The sequence below is a fragment of the Lonchura striata genome, chromosome 3 (assembly GCF_046129695.1).
Source record: "Lonchura striata isolate bLonStr1 chromosome 3, bLonStr1.mat, whole genome shotgun sequence".
NCBI lineage: Eukaryota > Metazoa > Chordata > Aves > Passeriformes > Estrildidae > Lonchura > Lonchura striata.
Genome location: NC_134605.1, coordinates 74,719,129 through 74,740,000, shown reverse-complemented (window position 1 = coordinate 74,740,000; position 20,872 = coordinate 74,719,129). Strand labels below are relative to the sequence as shown.

At 36.3% G+C, this 20,872-nt stretch overlaps 1 protein-coding gene across 12 annotated transcripts in view; it reads left to right on the top strand.

The window, feature by feature from the left end:
- The window catches only part of LOC144246068 (uncharacterized), a 195,488-nt gene that overhangs the window by 149,523 nt on the left and 25,093 nt on the right, over window positions 1-20,872 (top strand). For all 12 annotated transcript variants that reach the window (XR_013339741.1, XR_013339740.1, XR_013339738.1 and 9 more), the window contains one exon: window positions 10,393-10,473. Coding sequence is in view for 3 of the 12 variants with exons in the window: in XM_077782292.1 (XP_077638418.1) it covers window positions 10,393-10,454 (62 nt within the window). In the remaining 9 variants the exon portion in view is untranslated. The remainder of the gene's footprint in view (window positions 1-10,392; window positions 10,474-20,872) is intronic.

Here is a 20,872-nt window from a genome sequence, read left to right as displayed (position 1 = left end):
GCGCTGGGGAGCGGCGGCACCGCCCGCCCGTCCCGGCCGCCGCCTGTCCCGGCAGCGCTGGGGACAAACATCTCCCACGTCCCCAGCGATACCTTGTGGTGTGCTGCCGGAATGGGGCCGCACCTCTGCCTCCGGGGATTCGCCTCTGAGAGACCTTACAGCGCCTAAAGGGGGGATACAAGGGGGGAGCTACGAGGGAGCCGGAGAGGGCATGCAGTAATGGCTTTAAACTGAAAGAAGGGGGATTTGGATTAAGTATTAGGATGAAATTCGTTGCTGTGAGGTTGATGAGACATTGGAACAGGGGGCCCAGAGAAGTTGTGGATGTCCTGTGCCTGGAAGTTTTCCAGGTTTAGTTGGATGGAGCTCTGAGCAACCTGGTCTTAATAGATGTACATGGCAGGGGCTTTGGACGTAGGTGATCTTTAGGATCCCTTCCAAACCAAACAATTCTGTGGCTCTATGATTATATGATTCTGTGATTAGAGGGCAGTAAAACATAGCAGCGGAGAAAGTGGAACCTTTGGAAAATGTGCCTTTCAAATTCTCCTCTCTGTTTTTGTACACCTATCTGCATGTATCTTGTAGTCATACGAATGAAAAAAATTCTACCTGACAAAACCCCATCTTTAATGTGGTCCTTAAAGTTTTATTTCTTGTTTCATCAGACAGAAAATGAAATATTTTTTAAAATGTGTTACTGACTTGGTGAAATTTGCTCAAAATTTTTCTGCTGGCTCTCTTACAATTGGAAGAACTTTGAAAGTCCTCAGGTCGGGTCTCTGGAGCAACTCCCTCCAGCATTTCTCACTCATCTCCCGTACTGTGGCAGTCTGCTTGTTGCAGCAGAAAAGTCACAAATTCTGGGTTATTCTTGGGTTGTTTGAGAGTCTATGACGACCATCAAAACCAAAGAGAATGGAGTGCTGCTTGCTTTGGATTAGTTCCCACAATTTGAATGTGCCAGTGTGGTCACAGGAGTTGTGGTGTAGTAGAGAGGGCTCCTGGCACCCCACCATGCCAGTTAATGAGCTGCTGTGCTGGTGAGTGCTCAGCTCTCATCACCCACTGGCCCAGAGAGCAGGGTCCAGCATTTCAGTTTTTTTATGTGTTTTTTTTTTTTTTTTTTTTTTTTCCCCATCCCTGGAATGTTTTTTTCCACATTTGTACAAGGTGGAGGGTCTGCTGGAGATAAAAATTGAGTCAAATGACAGCATTACACCCTCCAAGATCCCAGAGTATCTTAAGATCAAATGCAGGAAATATAAGAAGTGACTTTACACTGCCCATCTCTCCATTTAGTATCCAGTTTATCATCCAACTTTGTAACTTCTCTGAGCAAATCATCTATTAGCAAGAAGAAATATATGCTTTTTTTCTAGTTTGAGATCCTTCAACTTGGACTAAGTTGTGCAAACATGTATGAAGAATAGATTCAACAAAATTTGATTATTTTAAAGCTAAAGTAATTTCTCTTAGTCTGTAATGAATAGGGAGTAATTCTAATTATTCTACACTCAAGAGGAATTTAGTCCTTAGAGAAGCAAAAAGTTCTCATCACACTAAGCCTTGGTTTATGCCTTTGTACAGAGGGGGATACTCCCACTGGAAGCAGATTTCCAGTGTAGCTCTGGTAGGTGAGAGCAGAGGAAGCATTCAACAGCCTCTGCTCTGAGGGGATATGTGGAAAACCCTTTCAGCTCATCTTCCATTCTGAACTGTTCTCTCCAGGTGGTCCCACCAAACCACAATCCTTCCTTTTTCAAAGTTCTGTTATTTGATGGGTGGGTCTGGTAAAGGGAATATGTTCTCCACTTAAAATGGAAAACAATTTTCATTGCTTATGTCTTTAGGACTATTTATTCATGGGGAGGAGAGCAACTCATCCAATTGATTAATTGTGAAAATATGCAGTCTTATCTTTAAAAATAAAAAAATAAATTAAAATGTGAAAAAATATGTTACCATGTTTTTAAATTTTAGGACATTAGGCAGATTAGTTTTTAAAATGTATTGAGAGGTTGAGGTGAATCCTAAAGAGAAATATATGAAGTTCTTAGTAGAGCTTATTGAGCTTATATACTTTTTCTGACATTATTTACCTTTTTCTCCTCCTGGCCTGAGGCTTCTGGAAAGGCTGAAGGCAGATGACTTCAGATAATTTCTGTGTGCATAAAGGGAAGTCTTAATTACTGTATTAAACTGCTAAAAGCACTACAATAATCTTCAAAACTGAGGAAGCGGAAATATTATTTACAGATTAAAGAGTTTTAGATTTTTGTCATGCCATGAACATTTTGAGATTTTGGCTCAAAAATTATAGGAGTCATCTTGCTACTACATAAAATAGTTCTAGTAGTATTAACTACATTTCTCTTTTATTTGAACCTTGTCTTACAACACAGTGCCAAACAATGTCTTCATGGAAGGTAGGAACACATTTCTCTCCCATATGGTTTACTTCCATAGGTTAGCATCAAAGTTGAATACTACTGTAAGCTAAAAAAAGTGTTTTTTTTTTTTTTTTTTTTTTTTTTAGAAAAAAAAAAAAATTAAATGTCATTTAAAACTTCAGTTAAAATTATGAATAATTTAGGTATTGGAAAATATGTGCTTATTGGTCTCATCTTTTTCTGACTACATCTGGATCTAATAGTGAACACTTAGATAGTTTTCCACTTGAAGCGATGACTACAGTTCCTCTCCTAGCATTTACAAAACAAGTTTGCTTTCAGACTTCACACATAGCAAATGTAGAAAAGGAAAGTCTAATCTGGTAGAAAATAATTAAGATGCATCTGAAACATACAATTTTGTGTCCAAAAGTTGTGGTTCAGTCCTCAAGCTTTGTCACACATTTGTCCAGTTACAGATACTTCAAGTTTCATTATTTTAAAGATTCTGGAGAGGTTTAGTGTCCTTTTATATGTTTGAGAAAAGAGAATGCATTATTTAAAATGCATTCAGTACTAGTTCCTGTCAGTCTGCACCACAAGGGGCTAAATTAATTTTATAAGCCTGAGAATATTATGATGGATATTTGTAAGCACTTTTGCTGTCTGACAGTGAGCCTGGCATAGTTTGAGGTAGAAACCTACTAATACCTTTTTTTTGTGTGAGATTTTGTAAGGATTTATAGACATCATAGTCTCCACTAAATTCACACTAAGTCACACATCCACTAAGTCTTGAGGCTAGGCTATAACCCATGGGGAACAGAACAGAATTCTTATTGTAGATCACATGAACTCCAGTAGAACTGAAAACATTCAAGGGCACCTGCATTGGTTTATATCATATTAATATTTTATAGCTTTGTTTCATCCCTGGAAACAGGCCTGACTATCAATGTTTCAGGTAGAAAATCTAAAATTTCCTAATTTTAGGATACTGTAACTTAAAAGAGGAAGAACATGAAGAAGTATTAGTGATTTATAAAACAACATCCTTGGAGATATTAAAATCTTGACTGTATAAAATCCTGAGCAACTTGATCTGTGCTGGTTCTCTGTTGAATTAGGGGTTGAACCAGATGACTTCTAGAAGTTTCTTCCCAATTAAAAGTATTTTGGTTTTCTGTACATTGGAGAAGCCGGTTGCAGGTGATAAAATCTAAAATAATGGCATCAAATTCATTTCTGGCAGAAGTTGGTTATGCTGTCTGGGGCTTTTCCATCCATCACTGCATCACCTGCATGAAACCAGAACAACTTCTGTATGGTTTTAAAGCCTGAGGGAGACATCTGGGGTCACCTAATCTGATAGATTCCCTCCACCTACTTTTTTCTGGTGCACAAGTTGTCCCCAGCATTATCAAGGTCTATTCAAACTTGTGTTGATGTCTTTCTAGCACCTGGTTAGAACGGAATAGAATCTTTTCAGAACTGAATGTTGAAATCTCATCCTACCTGAAATATCACTGGCTGCGCATACATATCTCCCTCCATCCTGCATCTGTATCAATAAGTTTGATATTGAGTTTCTGTAGACTGTAGCTCTTATGTGACCACCCACAAAGAATGGTTTCTTGTTTGGCCAGCATGATTGGAAAGGTGGTTGAATGCCATGCAGGACTGAGAGGCATCACAACTTTGCTGGTGACTGAAGCCTGTATCATATAGCAGGACAATTTGCATGGAAGCAGAAGATCTGATGGGTCACCACAAGACCTGTCTTGCTCAGGGGACTTTTTTTTTTTTTTTCTTCTGTAGTTGAAGTGTAATATTTAAAATTTAGACTTAATTTTATTTTCCTGTTCAGGACTCAGTGTACTCTGTGTTTCCCTTAAGAACAGCTAATTGCAAGCCTAAGCTTAGCTAAATTATATATATACATATCATTTGCAAACTTAAACTCATCATAATTAAAGTTTTGGTTGGGAAGATATTATGTTTTTGATTCAACTTAAACATTGTCTTTTGTTTTAAATTTAAAACTGTTTAAAACTGTTTAAAACTGGCATTCACACCTTGAAAATCAGCTTGCAAACTAAGGGTGTCCAGAAGTTTACTGAGTTTATGGAAATATTCATAGATAATCAAAAGACAAGGATAAGAATAAAAAAACTTAACTCACTTCTAATGTTTTCAGCAACTCCTCCTGCTTGAAAACCTAGCATGGGAGAAATAGCAGCTAGGCTGTTATTTGGGAAGGCTAGAATGCTGTCCTGTTATAGGTGGGCTCTTCATACTTCTGAAGTTATAGTGTTTTTATTTAAAACCTGAATTGGATTTCTAGGCATGTATGGTACACGCCAATTTAAAATTATTGAAGTTCTTCATAGTGTTAAGAGTGCTTCAGTTTGAAAGAGTGAGGCTTTCCTGCAAATGCCAAGTAAATTGCTCTGCAAGTCCAGAATCTTTGATCACCTCTGAAGTGCTTATGAAAGATGTTGCCGTGTTCTAATAATTTTACAGCTCTCTCTGATTCATATGCCTAGAACCCCAATCATTTCCAAATTGAAGAGCTCTCATTATTTTGAAGTCCTATGTACAGTATAAAATGATTTAAGATTATTCTGCAGCTTTTCATTTTTATTTTGTAAAAATGAAACTTTTTTCTTCTTTCTTTTTTAAAGACCAGCTCTTTCTGCTGCAAGCTGGGAGACATTATGAGCTAATTCTAACATTTCATGTTTAAAATGGAAATTGAACCAAATTCTCTCCCAATAGCAGTGATGATGGCTGAGAGAAAAAGAAGGAAAAAAAAAAATCCCTGCCTGAAAAGCCGAGAAAATACAAAGTAAGAGGCTGTCAGTGATCCTTACTGGGAAAAGTGTGAAGAACAAGAAACATATTGTCACTGTTCAGATGCGGTCAAGGTGAAGTGGGGAGACTGAATGAAAGTTACAACAATGTGACAAAAGAGAGACACAGATCCATTTAGTCTTAGAAGGAAGAGAGCAGGAGGCACAGAAGGCTAGTTCACGTGTTGCTTCTAAGCTGATTTTTGCTGTCATTTTATCATACAATTTCAGAGGGAAATGATGTATGCCCTTTTGTATCTCCTGACTTTGTCTTTTAAGAGTAACACTTCGTTTCTTTCTCACTAGAGACCTTGTTCCTTTTTAGCATGTGGCAGTAATACATTGTTTATAAGTCACATAGCTTTCTAAAGAAAAGTCTCATCACTATTTCTTGGTAGCAGTAGAGATTTTTCATTTGTTTGTTTATTTTTTCTTTCCCCCAAGCACATTCACTGGACGGTCTTTGTTCACAGTGACTCATTATTGAAGAACAAACAAGGGCAAAAAAGAAATGTTGTGGGGGAGGAAGCACAAAAACCTGCTAGGGATCCCTATGACTGCACCCTACCTTGCTACAAGTTGCACACAAAAATCACCCTGCTTCCCATCTGGAAACCCTCATCTGCTCACCTTCTGGTCCTGCTATGGGAGCTAGAATGGGAGGTCTCCAAAAGAAAGGGGAGAAAATGAATTTAAAAGCATTCTGATCTAAACAGAGAAGTGGAGAAGCATTATGCTGACATATCAAAAGAGCAAGGGATTAGGGAACCTACCTGCCATTGCAGATACTTCAGCAGTAAAGTGTGTGGAGGCAGGATGAAAAACTGGCAGATCAGAGCAGAGAGTTTTTAAGAGTTTCACAATTATGTTGCTAAGGAGGTAGCCTATAAACATCTGGAAAATCTGGAGATTTTCAAAACAGATGTTGAAACAGAAAAAGAGACATGTTCCATCACAGCATCAGTATTTCCAATCATTTGAGAGAAAAAAATTTGCAATCTTTGTGCATCATACCTTCCACTGGAAAAAAAAGTCCACAATTTTTGTTGCTATCCTTGTTAAAATCTTTGAGGCACCTCAGGAGATGGCTACAGCTGCTGTGGGTTTGGGTTCCAGTTGATAACCCTCTGCTCCAGAGGTATTTAATGGCACTTGTCAGCCTTTTCTGCTGCACCTCTTTTCCATACAGAGCATTTATGTCTGTGTGGTAAAGAGTTTATAAAACCTCAGAAGGCACAGTGGGTTTACAGTGTGAGGGACAGGAAGATGAGCTCCCTTCAGACACCTATCCTTTTGAAGGAGGAGTTTCCAGCAGAGGGAAAGTGTGATTTCCTAGCATTCTGAAGTCAATATCATTAGTTAATGCCTATCTTACCTGTGTGGAAATCAAGTCTAGAAAAGCTGTGGTTATTTAGGACATTGTGCTCGCCAGTATTTCAAGTGAAACATTCATCTTAAATATATTTATAAATAAAACTTACTTACAAAGCTAAAAATGTAATTTGGAAATCTGTTAAGAATAATCAGGCTCAAAAACTCCTCCTGGACTTTTTGTGGCAGGTTCCTGAACCTATAGGGAAAGAGATTTGTTTCTTTGCTGCTGTACCAGGAAACATTTAGTGAAACTGGTATTTCCCTTGTTCCTCTCTATTTAAGGTTCCCCATTTTTTATTTTTTGCAGTTTTCTTTCTTGATCCACACTCCTCATATAGCTAGTGTTTTTAATTCCCTTTTTCTTAGCTTTTCCCTGAACTCATGTTACTTTTCACTTTCCCATTCCCAGTATTTTTACTGGTATTCCATTTCTTTTGAATCCTTTCCCTCTTTCCTGCAGAGACTCCCTACTGAAATTCCTACACAAACTCCTGTCATTCTTCTTGCAGTGGCTCACTTCTGGATGAAATCTAGAGCTGTTACAGAAGTTCCTGCATACACAGGAAAAGTTACAGGGTTTATCTACCTTTATATGTTGGACAAATATAGGGTCATTACATTTGAGCTTTCTGATTACCTGAGATTTTGATGAACAATCTCTCTGTCTACTAAGCAATGCTCAAACTACAGGGTATATAAATAGTATTAATGTAATTTTCATATTTGCATAATCAGTAGTCTCATTCAGCCATTAGGATTTCAGTAATAATATCCAAACAAACATAATTTCCCAAATTATAGAAAACTCAGTCAGAAATTATGTTTTATTGTATGTAGTAGTCTGTTGGAGGATATAAAATACTTAAAAGAATAAACATTATTTTTGTTAAATTGAGGATTACCAAGTTTCAATTTACATGGGTACAAAAAAGAGTAAAAAATAATTTTTTTTTTTTCTAAGAGTATTTCTTACTGCTATACAGCTTGGTGCTACATAACACCAAAAGTTTAATTAATATTTTTGGTTGATTTTTAAGGTAATATTTATTGATTTCCTTCTATCATATTCTGGGTTTTGAGATCTATGTTTCAAAAGGTGAGTTAATAGGTAAATTGGTCCATTAGAGGCATCAGTGCATTAGGACAAATACAAACTGGTGCATTTGGTCCTTCAGCTCCCAGGAATCTGTGAAAGACAAGTGCACCAGACCATGTTGTTTTGGGCTGGGTCCTCCAACCAGCAGTCCTTCAGCTTCAAAAGCAAACGAGACACCAAGCATCATTAATCACCGTTGTGTTGAGTACTCAGAGACAGAAATGTGCTGTTTCCAGATACTAAACACCACTGCAAACCCCATTATAGGTGTTACATGTTAGCCAGAGAGGAACTCTTAATCCTGGTTTGCTGTCTATAGCTGTTACAGATATTATTTAAAGAAGTCTTCCTACGGTATCTATAAATAAAAAAATTACCATTTAGCTTTGCCATATTTTAAAGGAATGTAAACATGTTAAAGTAAAGGTTTGTGTGCTGTTGGTAATGAACATGACTGCTTGCTGTGTTATGTACAGGATGATCCATGTGCCACCCATACTGAGCTGGTTACTGCACATGCTGGCTGAGTTTACTGGTGGCTCTAATACACTTCTGTAACGAGGCACTTCTTGTAACATCAAAGCAGGGGAGACATTAGCTCTTTTCCCCTATAGCCTCTGACCTGAAAGCTTTGCTTTTTATCTCTGTATAAAAGTAAAATATTCTTTTCAAAGAAGCCTGGCTAGAATGTGGATATTTTCTCCACTGTAGAATAAGAGCCTGTGAAAGTAATCTACAATTTTTCATCTTTTTTCAGAGTATTGTTTCTTTTTGGACTTCATGCCTCTTTTAGAGTTAAAACTCTCGCTTTCAAGTAATAGTGACTGGGAAGTGCTCTCAAAATCCTGAGGTACTTCTGTTTTCTGTAACCCTGTCAGCCTGAAGAAAGGTGATGGAACATTTCTATTTTTGAAAGAGCGATATGTTGTGTAAGAGAAATAAAATAAAGTTTAAAAAATAGTTCATACTCAAAATAGTTGGTAAGATAAAAATCCAATTAATTGCACACAGGGTTTGCAAGGGAGCCAACATTTGGCAAGTCAAAACTATATTTTATCTTGCAGATATTTCCACTGATTTCTTTTTTAAATTAAAAATCATATAGCAAGTCATTTTCTCAAGAGTATTTAGACTTTTAAATGGATTGGATCATCTTATCTTCTGACCTTTATGTATCAGGGTTTTTTTGTGTAATCTAGATTGTCTTGTTTCAGTTCAACATTTAGGATTCTTGACCTTTTGGCTCTTAGATTCTTAACTTGAGCTGTCTTAGGGAGGAGTTGGACTTCAGAAACAGCTAAATATACAATGCCAAACATTTTTTTTGGTGTGTGACCCACACAATTACTTTTGAGTGTCAGATCCCTTGTTCAGAGGCAATCACAAGGAAAGGAGTGCTGACTTAAACAAACCTAGGTGCAGTAAACAGAAAAAGGAAGACCAAGCATAAATGAACTATCATTTCACAAATTTTTTGGTATTTTTCTGCTTATAAAGATGTTTCAATCCTAATTTTTAAATTATCTTCCAAATAATTTCCTAAACTCATGAGCACTGATTGTATTACAGGTACTGTAGAGTGCCATACTAGCATGATCTGGACTCCCAAGATTTCAAATATAATCTGAAACTTCTTTTTCTACTTGTGTTTATTGCAATGGCCTTTTCTTAGAATCCAAATTGGAAGACAGAAGAATCATCTCAGTTCTTTTCCATAGTTCCTGTTTTCTGAGATGGCATTAAACATTATTCAGTTTATGACACTTAACTCACAGTGATGTTAAGTCAGTGATTAATTCAATGAAAACTCATTGATTTTTGGATGCTTTAGGTGGGTCTTCTTATAAATATGCATAGTTCCTTGAGGTGGGTGTTTTAAAATTTAGCCTGAGCTTCATTGCTTTTCCACATACTTCCTAAAAATTGCTTAGCCAGAGGTAGGGTGGCACAGTCCAATTCTGTTGTAATGGCTAATTGAAAAAAAAAAAAAAAAAACCTTCTCAATTTTCTCTGTAAGACTTCATATGAATAAATAAATTTCAATATTTCTTTACTGGAAAAAAGATGGATCACTTGTTTGGGTTTTTAATAAAGGTACATAATTTCATTATACTCACAGAAGTGCAGACCAGCATATACTTTTAAGCATAAATACTTTTATTTACAAAATAAGAGAGAAAAGCATTAGTGTAAGCTTTGAAAAATGTCTTATTACTTTTTTTGGTTAAATATATTGTTTTTCTTCTTTGGTGTTTGATTGTAGCAGAGAACAGTTTTTCTTGTAGTGTTAATTTTCTTAAGAGGAATGACATATGTGTTCTTAAGTTATACATATTTTATCATGTGCTAGACATAGGAATCGTGTCCCTAAAATACTTTCCAGGAATTTTGTAAGCAAAAAATGTAAGAAGGAAAAGAAGAGAACAGAGTTTATGGGTTGTTTGGTTTTGGTTTGTTTTTGTTTTTTTTTTTTTTTTTTTTTTTTCCCAGACTGTAATAATTAATAATTCAGAAAAATCAAAGTGTTTTCAAAATGTAAATATAAGTAAATTATGTATTAAACTTGTATCACTAGTTAGAATAGTCTGAAACCATCTGCCAAAAATTAATATCTTTGCTTGCATTGAACTAATATGCCAACTTATGGTTACTTGCATTTTACTCCTGTTTGCTACAGGTGAAGTGGGTGAATATCAGACAGCTCATTATAGAGACATGCATGCTGCATCCCCAAAGTAGGATGACAGAACAAGTCATGGTATGTATTGTAATTTCAGTTCTACAATGCATCTTCAAACTGTCTGAGGTAAAATGCTTACTAAGCACTGCACTGGGGCTGTCAGATTTCTTCATGGGGTGGTAATTAAATTGAGGCAGCTCTACCATTTATTTTGTGGAACTAAGCCAGAATTATCTGTATCCTAAAAATATGCTGCTGTAGACTGCTGGTTGTAGAAGGAGCACAGTTTTTTGCATATAAATTATCTTTTATGGAAAATGTCCTATTTCTCCCTGTTTTTCCTCACCTCCATAGGCTGTGGGGGAGGAGAGCTGTTTTGTCACTGGGCTTGTTTAAGTCTGAGGGAAACTGGTCACGATACCATCAGAGATGGTATCTTGCTTAAAACTGCAGACATTTGGGCTGGATTCAATTTGTGACTAATAGGGATAAAGGATTGATGGTTGTTGTGGCCAAGGGTGGCATTGATGTTTCCTGCCTAATTTACAGTGTTCTTAGCCCTGGTATAATGAGCCCAGTTGGCCATGGCTGGCCACTGCCACAAAAATAAAGCTGAGTGAATGTGAGGATGCAATGTGATAAATGAATAAGAAGTTTCTTCTGGTCATTTCTGGAGGCCAGCTTCATTACTAAAACACATGGGAGCTGCTGTGCTGGGTCAGACCAAAGGTTCTGGTAGCTCAGACATGTGTCTCTGCCAGCACTCTGGCATTCTGCTCTGAAAATCAGAGCTATTCCAAAGTGACCTTGGCTTAGAAATAGTGCTCAAGATGTAGTGTCTTCTCAATACTGTTGCTCATGTTCTTCCTGAGAGAAGGCAGTGAGAATTGCAGATAACTTTAATGATATACCCACACAATGGACTTGCAGAGCAGCATGATTATGTTCTTGTGTTCTTATCTGCTTGCTTTCTAGTGAATCTGACCTTTCTCAAAATGGTTAAGTTACCTAAAAACTATGGTGAGATAGGCAGCACAATTGTAACTAGTTGAATATCAAAAGTATATGCAACTCATATAACTTCAAATTCAATTCCAAATGTAATTTTTAGGATTTTAAAGGGTGAGGCTGATGTGCAAAGGAAACTTTAAGTTTCCTATGATGTGCAAATGAGTTTATTTTATAATTCAACTTCCTTTATAAATTTGTTTGGATTGAGTTCAGTTGATTCAGTCAGACAGTGAGACCAAAAACTGGGGAGGAAATAGCATACAGATGCAAAACAGTTTTCAAGTGTACAGTGGGGAAGAACTGTTAATGGATTATCTGAAATATCCTGCAAAAGCTATAGTTTTTGTTTGGTTTTTTTTTTTTTTTTTTTATATTTTTTAAGAAATGGTGGTGAATATGAATGCATGGTCAGAAATATTGAAACCCACTGTTTACTTTAAAAAATGTGTCAAAATGGTTGTCCTTTTCCAAACTTAAAAAAATATATATATGGAAGCACTTAAATCAGTGTCCAATAAATAACTACATTAAACAGAAACATATTACATAGGAAAGAAGTTGAAAAGGGTAGGCTTTATTCATGGTATCCCAACTGCTCAGGGTCTACCTATAGTTGGAAGAAAGAAAAAGGTATGGATTCCTACGGGGGAATTCAGAATAGGAATCTGAACTAACTTGGCTCTCACTTTGAAGCACAATTTGTCATCAAAGGATATTGTGACAAGAGACAGTGCAACTGTTTCATTAAGAACATTTCTTATACCATTCTCTGATTATGAAAAAAGCTTTTTGTTATTGAAAGCTGCGATTTGCCATTTAAAAAATATATGTATGAATCTGGCTCAAATATCTTCTACATCACAAATATTACTTTTTAAAGATATAATTTTCCTTATTAATTAATATCTTCTCCACAATTATTGAATTTTGAAGCACATTATCTCCTTGGATGTTTGCATTTTCTTTTACCTTTGGTAAACTATATATATACATAGATACATACATATATACATACATATATATATATGTATATGTACATACGTGTCCACATGCTTTGATTTTACTGCTGTTTTTTTCTGGTTCCCTTGTCATATTTGCTTCATTCTGTTTGATCTATTATATTTAATGAACAACAGTTTTCACTTAGAATAATTTTTATGCTTTTTTGAATTTTAAATAGCATATTGTGCTGGTATTAGTGATGTTACACTAAGTCCCTCATCCTGCAAAGACTGATTCATGTTTCTCACTTTGCACAATCTGAACAGTCCCGCTGGAGTTCACACAAGAGCATAAAGCTCCTAATTGCCTTTAGCAGACTCATTTCCAGTATCACAAAGCCCCATTTTAGGGACTGTTGCTTAGATCTGAAAATGCACATTTCACTGGAAACTATTGTAAAATATGACCTTAGCTGGAACCTGTAGAACAGAATTTTAATCTGGAGTAAATTAAGCCTATATCTTGATGGATACATCTTGACCAGCAGCATTTTATGACTATCTGACAATCTTTTGCACTCTTGAAACACAGAAATAACTTTGTTTTTGTACTAATGTTTTCACAGTTGCAGCTCATAGCACAAAGCAAGAGGCAGTAAAATAGTGCATTTGATTTTGTCCCCCAACTCTTCTACTTGGAGTAAAGTAGCTAGAATAACAGGCAATAATTAGCTTTCAGACAAATTGTGTATGAAATTTTAGTCCGTAGATTTATTGCGCCTATGTCAGCCTGAAGATTAAAGGCTTCTTAACTACATAGTGTTGCAACAGCTGAGCAAGCTGTGAAGGAGCCAGTGGGGTTTGCTGTATAATAACTGGTCTGTTGATCACTGGAAGAGACTGGATTTCTGTGTCCAATCCAGACAAACAGAAGTCTACCTTCTTGTTTCTTTCTGTTTCAGTAGATCGCCATATAACATCAGGGATTTCAATGTAGCTGACACAATTTCTGCAGTGCTGGAAACATAATATTCATTGACATGGTAGATGCACAGGCCCCAGTAAAGTTAATGTTTAGCCATCCCTGGTTTTGGCAGCATGCTGCAGCTTACTAATTAATTTGGTTGCTCTTTGTGCTACCACTGTGAATATAATCAATGTATATCAGGTGTTCTACAGTCAGGAAGGCAGCTGTGAAAATGTACTTTGAAGTTATATTGAGATTATCCTTCAAGTTTTGTTATTAGCACAAAAATAGCAAAAATATTATTAGCAAAAATATTCAAATGAATTTTTAAATAGAGATCTTATAAACAGTGAACTGTATTCTCTACCATTGGAGGTATCCTAAACAGACCCAAGCAAAAGTAAAACAGTGTCAGATTATTTTGCTTTTTTGACCTGGGACAGCCAAAACTTTGTTCAGCTGTACCAGACTGCCATCTTGGCTTTCCATCATGAAGCATCCGGGATGCCAATCTTCAATTACCCTTTGTCACTGTTGCCTTGTGTTGCTTACTTCTTCTGGCAAACCTATAATTTGCATCTGATTTGAAATAATGAATTTCTGTTTCTAACCAGCCTGTGAGTTTTGCTAACTGTTTTTTCTTTGCTTAGAAATAAAATTAGGTCAATTCCAGTTCGCTTCATACAACATGTGAATGAGTTAGATAGTGTAGACATTACTGAAGACTGATCATCTGGAGACCTCAACATGCCCTCAGATTGCATAAAGGAGGGTTCCTAGCAAAGTTTGCTTTCTCGGTTAGTATGAAAGAGTATTTTTTGATATATAAGTTTGACTTTTTTTTCTGTATTTCTTAAAGGCATCTTCTCTAGGATACTGAGGGAGGAAGAGGAGAACAAGCAGAATTATAGTTTGTGTCCTTTTTTTTGTGACTAGAATGTTAGAAAGAATCAAAGATTCAATGGGTACAATGGGTACAATCTCCTTGAAAATGTCGTCCTCCCACATTAATTTTCAAAATATTGATAACTTGGTTAATGTTTCAAAGATCCAGCTTTAACAAATAATGTCAATGCAAGTGACGGTGATAGGAGCTCCGTGGTTAAACAGGCTTGGAAAAATGTTTTGATGAGTAAGGGACATACGATGATGGGTGTCATGGCAGGTAATCCTTTATGTATATCACAAATTTGACTTCAGTGAAACAGAAGTCCATACTTTTGTATGTTTTAAATCAATGAGGCAGAAAGGAATAGTCTGTGGTACACCCAAGATTTAATGTACTCTCTGAATCTCTGCTGATGTGAGGTCGTGTGATCCATTTGGTGTTTCTGTGCCCCTTATGCTATTTGCCCAGTAAGGCTGATCTAGAAAGGGGATTAGAAATACTCTAGGCACCACTGCATTTTAAAATTTCTTTAAATGAAATCAGAGGGTGTTTTTTCCTAATAGTTACTTTCCAGGCAGAAATCAATTAGTCTAATAGCACTACTCTTCTCCAAAATGGAATTGTACTAGACTGGTTTGATGTCTTATAATTGCACACTGTATGGTTCTTTGACTCTTATCTCTCCCTCAGTCTGTGAATTTGAAACCATCAGGAAGATGTCACATTGGTATGAGTATTCTTCAGTGATAAGAACAGTAATTGTTGTAGGGAGACTTCTTAATCTTGGGTCACTCAAATCCCTTTTAAAGACAGCAGGTGCTCTCCAGAACAAGCATTAACAAGAAGAGATTATGAGGTAACCTGTTGTTCTTTATATCTCAGCATCTCTTGACAAAGCTTACCATCAGGCACTGTGTTCAGAAGCCAGTCAGTACAGGAAAAAAAATCAAACATGACTCAGGAAGGAACTAACGTTTTCAGTACTAAAGAGTGGATTCATTTTAAAGGGTGAATACCGAGAACTGTTACAGGGAAATTTATATTTAGATGAGATAATTATATGAGTAAATTATAAAAGCAAGAAATAAATTGGCAGGGACTAAAAGAATAGAGCTGCAGATAACCATGGTATAATGCAACCAGAAAAAACATTCTACTTCCTCAGAAATCAAAATCTGAAACTGCATCTTGCCATCTTTGCAGTGTGTTGAAATTCCTTGTACACTGTGCCCCTCATCTTCTTCCCAGCTGTGGCAAACACGGTGAAAGCAAGTCAGCCATTCTATTGTCAGACTCTGGCACTGCCAGCAGTATGGCTTCATGCAGACGTGCTGCTGCTGTGGGCTGCTTACCATCGACAGGGTGAATTCTTGAAGCTGAACATGCTCAGGGTCTAACAGCTCTTCCAAGTATGATCACAGTGGAGCAGAACTGACTGTTATTTTCAGCTCTCTAAGTTTATGAACTTCTGGATACAAATCCAACTAAATTATGTTCAAATAAAACCTTGTTTTTTAATTCTGTCCATTTCCATCAAGATTATGACACAAAATTAGCTGTGTAAAGCAGGTCTATGGCAATCTTTGGGAGGTCAGGAATTAAGCATAGGATAAATCATTGCATAGATGATAAAACAACTTTCAAAACCAGTTCAAGGAAACTTTTTAAAAAGGTATTTAGATTCAAATGTGTAGTTAGCACTTTCTAAGAACACACATCTCAGGGAGTGTTAGGGACTTAACCCTTCTTCACTCTACTTTGAAAAAAAAAATCAGCTAGGCACCTATCTCATCCTCTAAGTTCCTCAAATACTTTTAAAAAAATCTGGCCTTTGATAACTCAAATCCCCTTGACTTTCTGCAAGGCTTTTCATCCTGAATTCTAGATCCTCATAGGTTTTGAGTGCCTAACTCTCTTAAATTAAAATGTGAGTTAAAGGCCCAGGTACTTTTGAAAAGCTGAACCTTGGTTGGTGCTCAAGTCACTTCTGGAAGAGAATGTTAGACTGCTAATTCCCTCAGGTGATTGAGAAATATTTTCCTGTCACCTCTGAGAAAATATTCTAGAGGAACTTACTTTCTTAATCACTTACTTTGCCCCAAACTTTGTATAACAACTTTGTTTAATATTTATTATGGAGAATTTTTTTTCCCCCAAAAAGAATGATAAAACTCTTTTATAAAATGAAAAATTATGACAAAAGTATATATTTATGCTTTCAAGAGGCAAATGTGTTTTTTAATGGAATTTAAATAAATGGAATTTTTATGATGAAAAAAGCAACAGTAAAAGTAGTGATTATATTCTTCATAGTTCATTTGCTTCCCTTGCCCTGAAGATCTTGTACAGAAGTAAAATGAGATCCCTGGTGAAGCCTACAATGTCATTGACTCTGAAGAAGGACTCAGAGACCCATTGGTGTTTAATGACCCTTACTAGCCTCCACGAAAGAAACTGGTATGATCCACTAAAGGAGACATATGGTTCTCTGGAATTATAAAGAAACACTGTTTTCTTCATGGGTAAACATTGTAGTCATGCATTTCCTAAACACTGCCTGGTTTTAGATGACTGCTTTTAAAATGGCCATCCAAATTTGGTGAGGAATTGCATTCTTTTTTCATTAGTACTTGACCAACAGCAATGGTATTTTTTCAATACTGCAATCATGCAATTTTAATGCTCTTATCATTCTGCACTATCACATCAGACTGAACAAAACACAACAGATAAGACAGCTGAACTACACAATAAAGAGCAAATGAAGACCTTTATAGGGCATGGACACATCTTATAATACAATCATGTGGTGATACCCCAGAGTTATAGGTAATTGTTGGAATATTAGGGTATTTTTGTATTCATTTCTTAATGAAATTGAAGTATATACTGCAGTTAGACATGGGAAGGGAAGGGAAGGGAAGGGAAGGGAAGGGAAGGGAAGGGAAGGGAAGGGAAGGGCAAGAAGAAAGGAGAGATCAGGGTGAGACCAAATATTTAAAGGCAAAATAAAATAAAAATTGATTTGACAATGAAATAAACAGTAGTGGAGATTTAGATAGGATAATATAGTAAACAAAAAGGAAATATTTTACTGCAGTCATATCACAGAATGAACAGGGTCAGAACCTGTTGCATGAGTAAAGTCTGGTTGCAGGCCACAGTAAAGTGCTAAATATATCTAAAAAGTCTCACTAGATACTCCAGTGTAGACAAATTTTGATCAGTAATGTTGTACTTTGTGATTCTCTCTCAACACAACATTGACATCTTTCACTGGTGCTAGGGATGCTGTACCTATGGTAAAACAAGTGCAGTTATCTTAGTTTCAATTTCTCTGAAGGATTTCTAAACTTGAACCATCCAGGAGAAAACATATTAAGCTATTGGATTTTTTTTCTTGATCAGTCTTTTCAGTGACTATCTTTTCACAGCTATGTGGAAAAACAATATGATTGATTCTGCTGGTTTATAATTTTTTTCCTCCTTTAGTATACTTCTCCATGCTCTTTACAAGAAATGGCATTGAATCTGGCTATCTGGCTTTTTTTTATTTTATTTTGTGAAATGTGCCAATGTATGTAAACTAAGATTCCTCTTGAAAATCAATTCAGCAGTCTTAAGTAATGCACTTGTCATATGGGAATATTAATATGAAAGAAAAATGACATGGATATATAAGAAATTGAACTAACTGCCTGTTTAGAGATATCAAAAAGCACAGTGATGAATACTCTGAAATATTTGTTGCAAGATCCTACCATTCTACAGTCATTAGAGATGCAAATGTTTAAAATTATTTTATGTAATATTATCCCAGTGATTAAGAAAAACTGTTTCTACATTCCATATACCATGTGCCATAGCCTTTATATTGCTGGGTAGAATCTTCTAACAAAAAATAAATGGTTCAGCTCAGATTTTGAAATGCTGTAGTGGGAGAAATAGAAAAGGTGAATTTGCTTCTCACACTGGGACTGCAGGAGGGAGAAAAAATGGCTAGTAGGAATAGTCAGAAATTCAGACTTCCCTATGATGATACTGATGAAATGCAAGACAGGCACAATGGCTTGTAAAGGAGCCAAGTCACTCTTCTTGGCAAGGCAAGAGTAAAGCAAGATGCACTGTGATTCTCTGAGTTCCCAATAAGACCTTTTCACCTTATTCTGCTAATGTAAAGGGCTATAGGATGGATTTGCATTAACTTTTGAGATACTTTGCACTATTAGAGAGTTTAAACTTGACATTTCCAGTCAGTATTCATTCTCTAGGCTGCTCCCTGGTAGTACAATAGCCTTCTCTTGAACCGTCAAAGAGCTGTGTTTCAACAGCCCGTCAGGATAGTAACCAAACTTGAGTGTTGTTTGTCCAAAGTATTCAGGACGAATCAGTTGACCCTCTTGCTTCTTTTCTGAATTGTTATCCTTTAAATGTTAGTGTTGACAACCATAAAAAACACACTGTTTTAATAAGATCATGCCAGTTTTAGTATCCTGCTTGGTGAAGGCTGGGGGGAAGTGCAGAAGCTTTAAGGGGCACTACTGCAATTTCCCTTTAAGAAATTTAGTATTCATTTATTTTACTTTTTGTTGCATTAGTTATGAGGTGACTGAGGTGACTAAATGAATATGAAAAAAGCTGTACATAAAACAAAATCAATTAAGAGTTATCCAAAGAATGTAAATATATTTGATACTGCATTCTAGTTTGGAAGAAACTCAAATTTGAATAAAAGGTCTATTTTTCAATGAGTCTGCCCTGCACAGACATAAAAAATGCCAGTAAAACAGATGGTATAATGATTTTGGTAGCTTGACAGACTTTCCCCACCGCTTCATTTCTCTCTCTGTTGACTTTGTCCCTTACATTCCAAAGATGGATAAATGTATTAACATGTAGTTTACCATACAGGTCAGGGGATCTTTCTCATTTGACCTTGAAAACAAATGTTCTGTCTGCTCTGCATGGATAATTCATAAGATTTAGTGGCTCATCTCTGTATGTTTGGCATTTAGAAATGTTGCTTCCCCAAATGTCTCGTTGTCTTCTGCACCAGTTAGGTAGTGCACTGCAGCTGAAAGCTGGTTACACATTTATGGGTCCAGACTCATGTCACATGGTGATTTCTGGTTCTTAACAAGAAGTCACAGAATGCTGCTAGCACCATGAAAGTGTTCCGTCTTCCTGAGTAGCAGGACATACTGTTTGTATGTCCTTTGGACTTGATCAGTTGAAGAAAAATGTTTGTTGCAATTTAGATAAGAGAAAACAGGTAATGGATGAGTAACAATCATTGTTAGAAGTTTGTGTTAGCTGAATTACTAGACTAATTACTAGTAAGCAACAGTACTTCAGTATAGATAAGATGGAAGTAAAGTAAATTGAGAGACTGAAAAATACAAGAATAAGGTCAGTTTTCTTGGTGAGACAACTAGAAGATGAGACACCTCTGGTGAGTACTGTACAGTTTTAGGGGGTATAGTTTTGAAGTTATTTCTGCTTAACTTACTTCACGAGTTAGTAAGTTACTCATGAAGTACTTAACTTACTTCTGCTTAACTTAACTTCATGAGCTACAATATCCATGCTGGCTACAGGGTTAATAGAACAAAAAACTGATCTTGCTTCAGAGAGCTTGCAGTTAAGAATAAGCTAATCAAAGATTTGAATACTGTCATGTATCAGGATACACCCCTGCACATCAGGAGTCAGTGAGAGAGTATTGATCTGCTGGGTAAGCAGCAATCACATCTCATCAGTCGCTTAGTCATTATTGAGTCTCTAGTCATCATAGTAAAATAAAGATTTAATATAGGACTATGTCTGGGCATATATTCACAAAAACTAAGCAAGTTGTTCAGCTCCACTTTGCAGGACTATAGTTTCTGCCTAGACAGAGGATATTTGTTAAGGTACATGGATGGAAACACTCCTAATATTTTTTCTCGCACCAAATAAAATATAAATACATTTTAAGGGCAGCTCATATTCTTGAAAGCATACATACAAAGAAGCCTACTCCAATTGGCACAAGATATCACTTCCATAAAATCAGGCTGTAGCCGTAACCTTCTGTTACTATTTCTTTTTATTCTATCCCTTGTGCAAGTCCTTGTGTTACTACATGATGAACCTCAAAAACTGACTCAAACTATAATAATATGGCAAGAAAAAAAGCTTAGGATTTCAGCTCCATAAGTTCTCCAATCAGTCTCTTGTGTCACTGCAAACAGGGTTGTACCAACAGAGGGAAAGAGGTAAGAGATTCAAAAATGAGAGCTATCACCTCTTAGGAGCAGCCCTAACTTTTTCTAGCTGAAGGTGTGCCTGGAATTGTGCTAGTAGAAAAGCTGTCCCCAGAAATAAGAAAAATAATGATAACAATGTATTGCACCCTACAAAGGATGGTACTGATCTTGAGCATATTGAATATTTGCCATTTCTATAAAATCCTTGGCACACTAGCACCAGTAGTTTAGATATTTTTAAGAGATCCTAAAGAATTTAATGCTTTTTGTTATATTGTGGCTGTGCCTATTAAAATATATACTGAATACTGTGCATAATTATGTTCATAAGAGAACAGTAGTAGGATAGCAGCTGAGATTTAATTAATTTTATGGAGAGATAACTATTTTTAGTTGACAGCAAAGTTAAGAAAGATGTGCT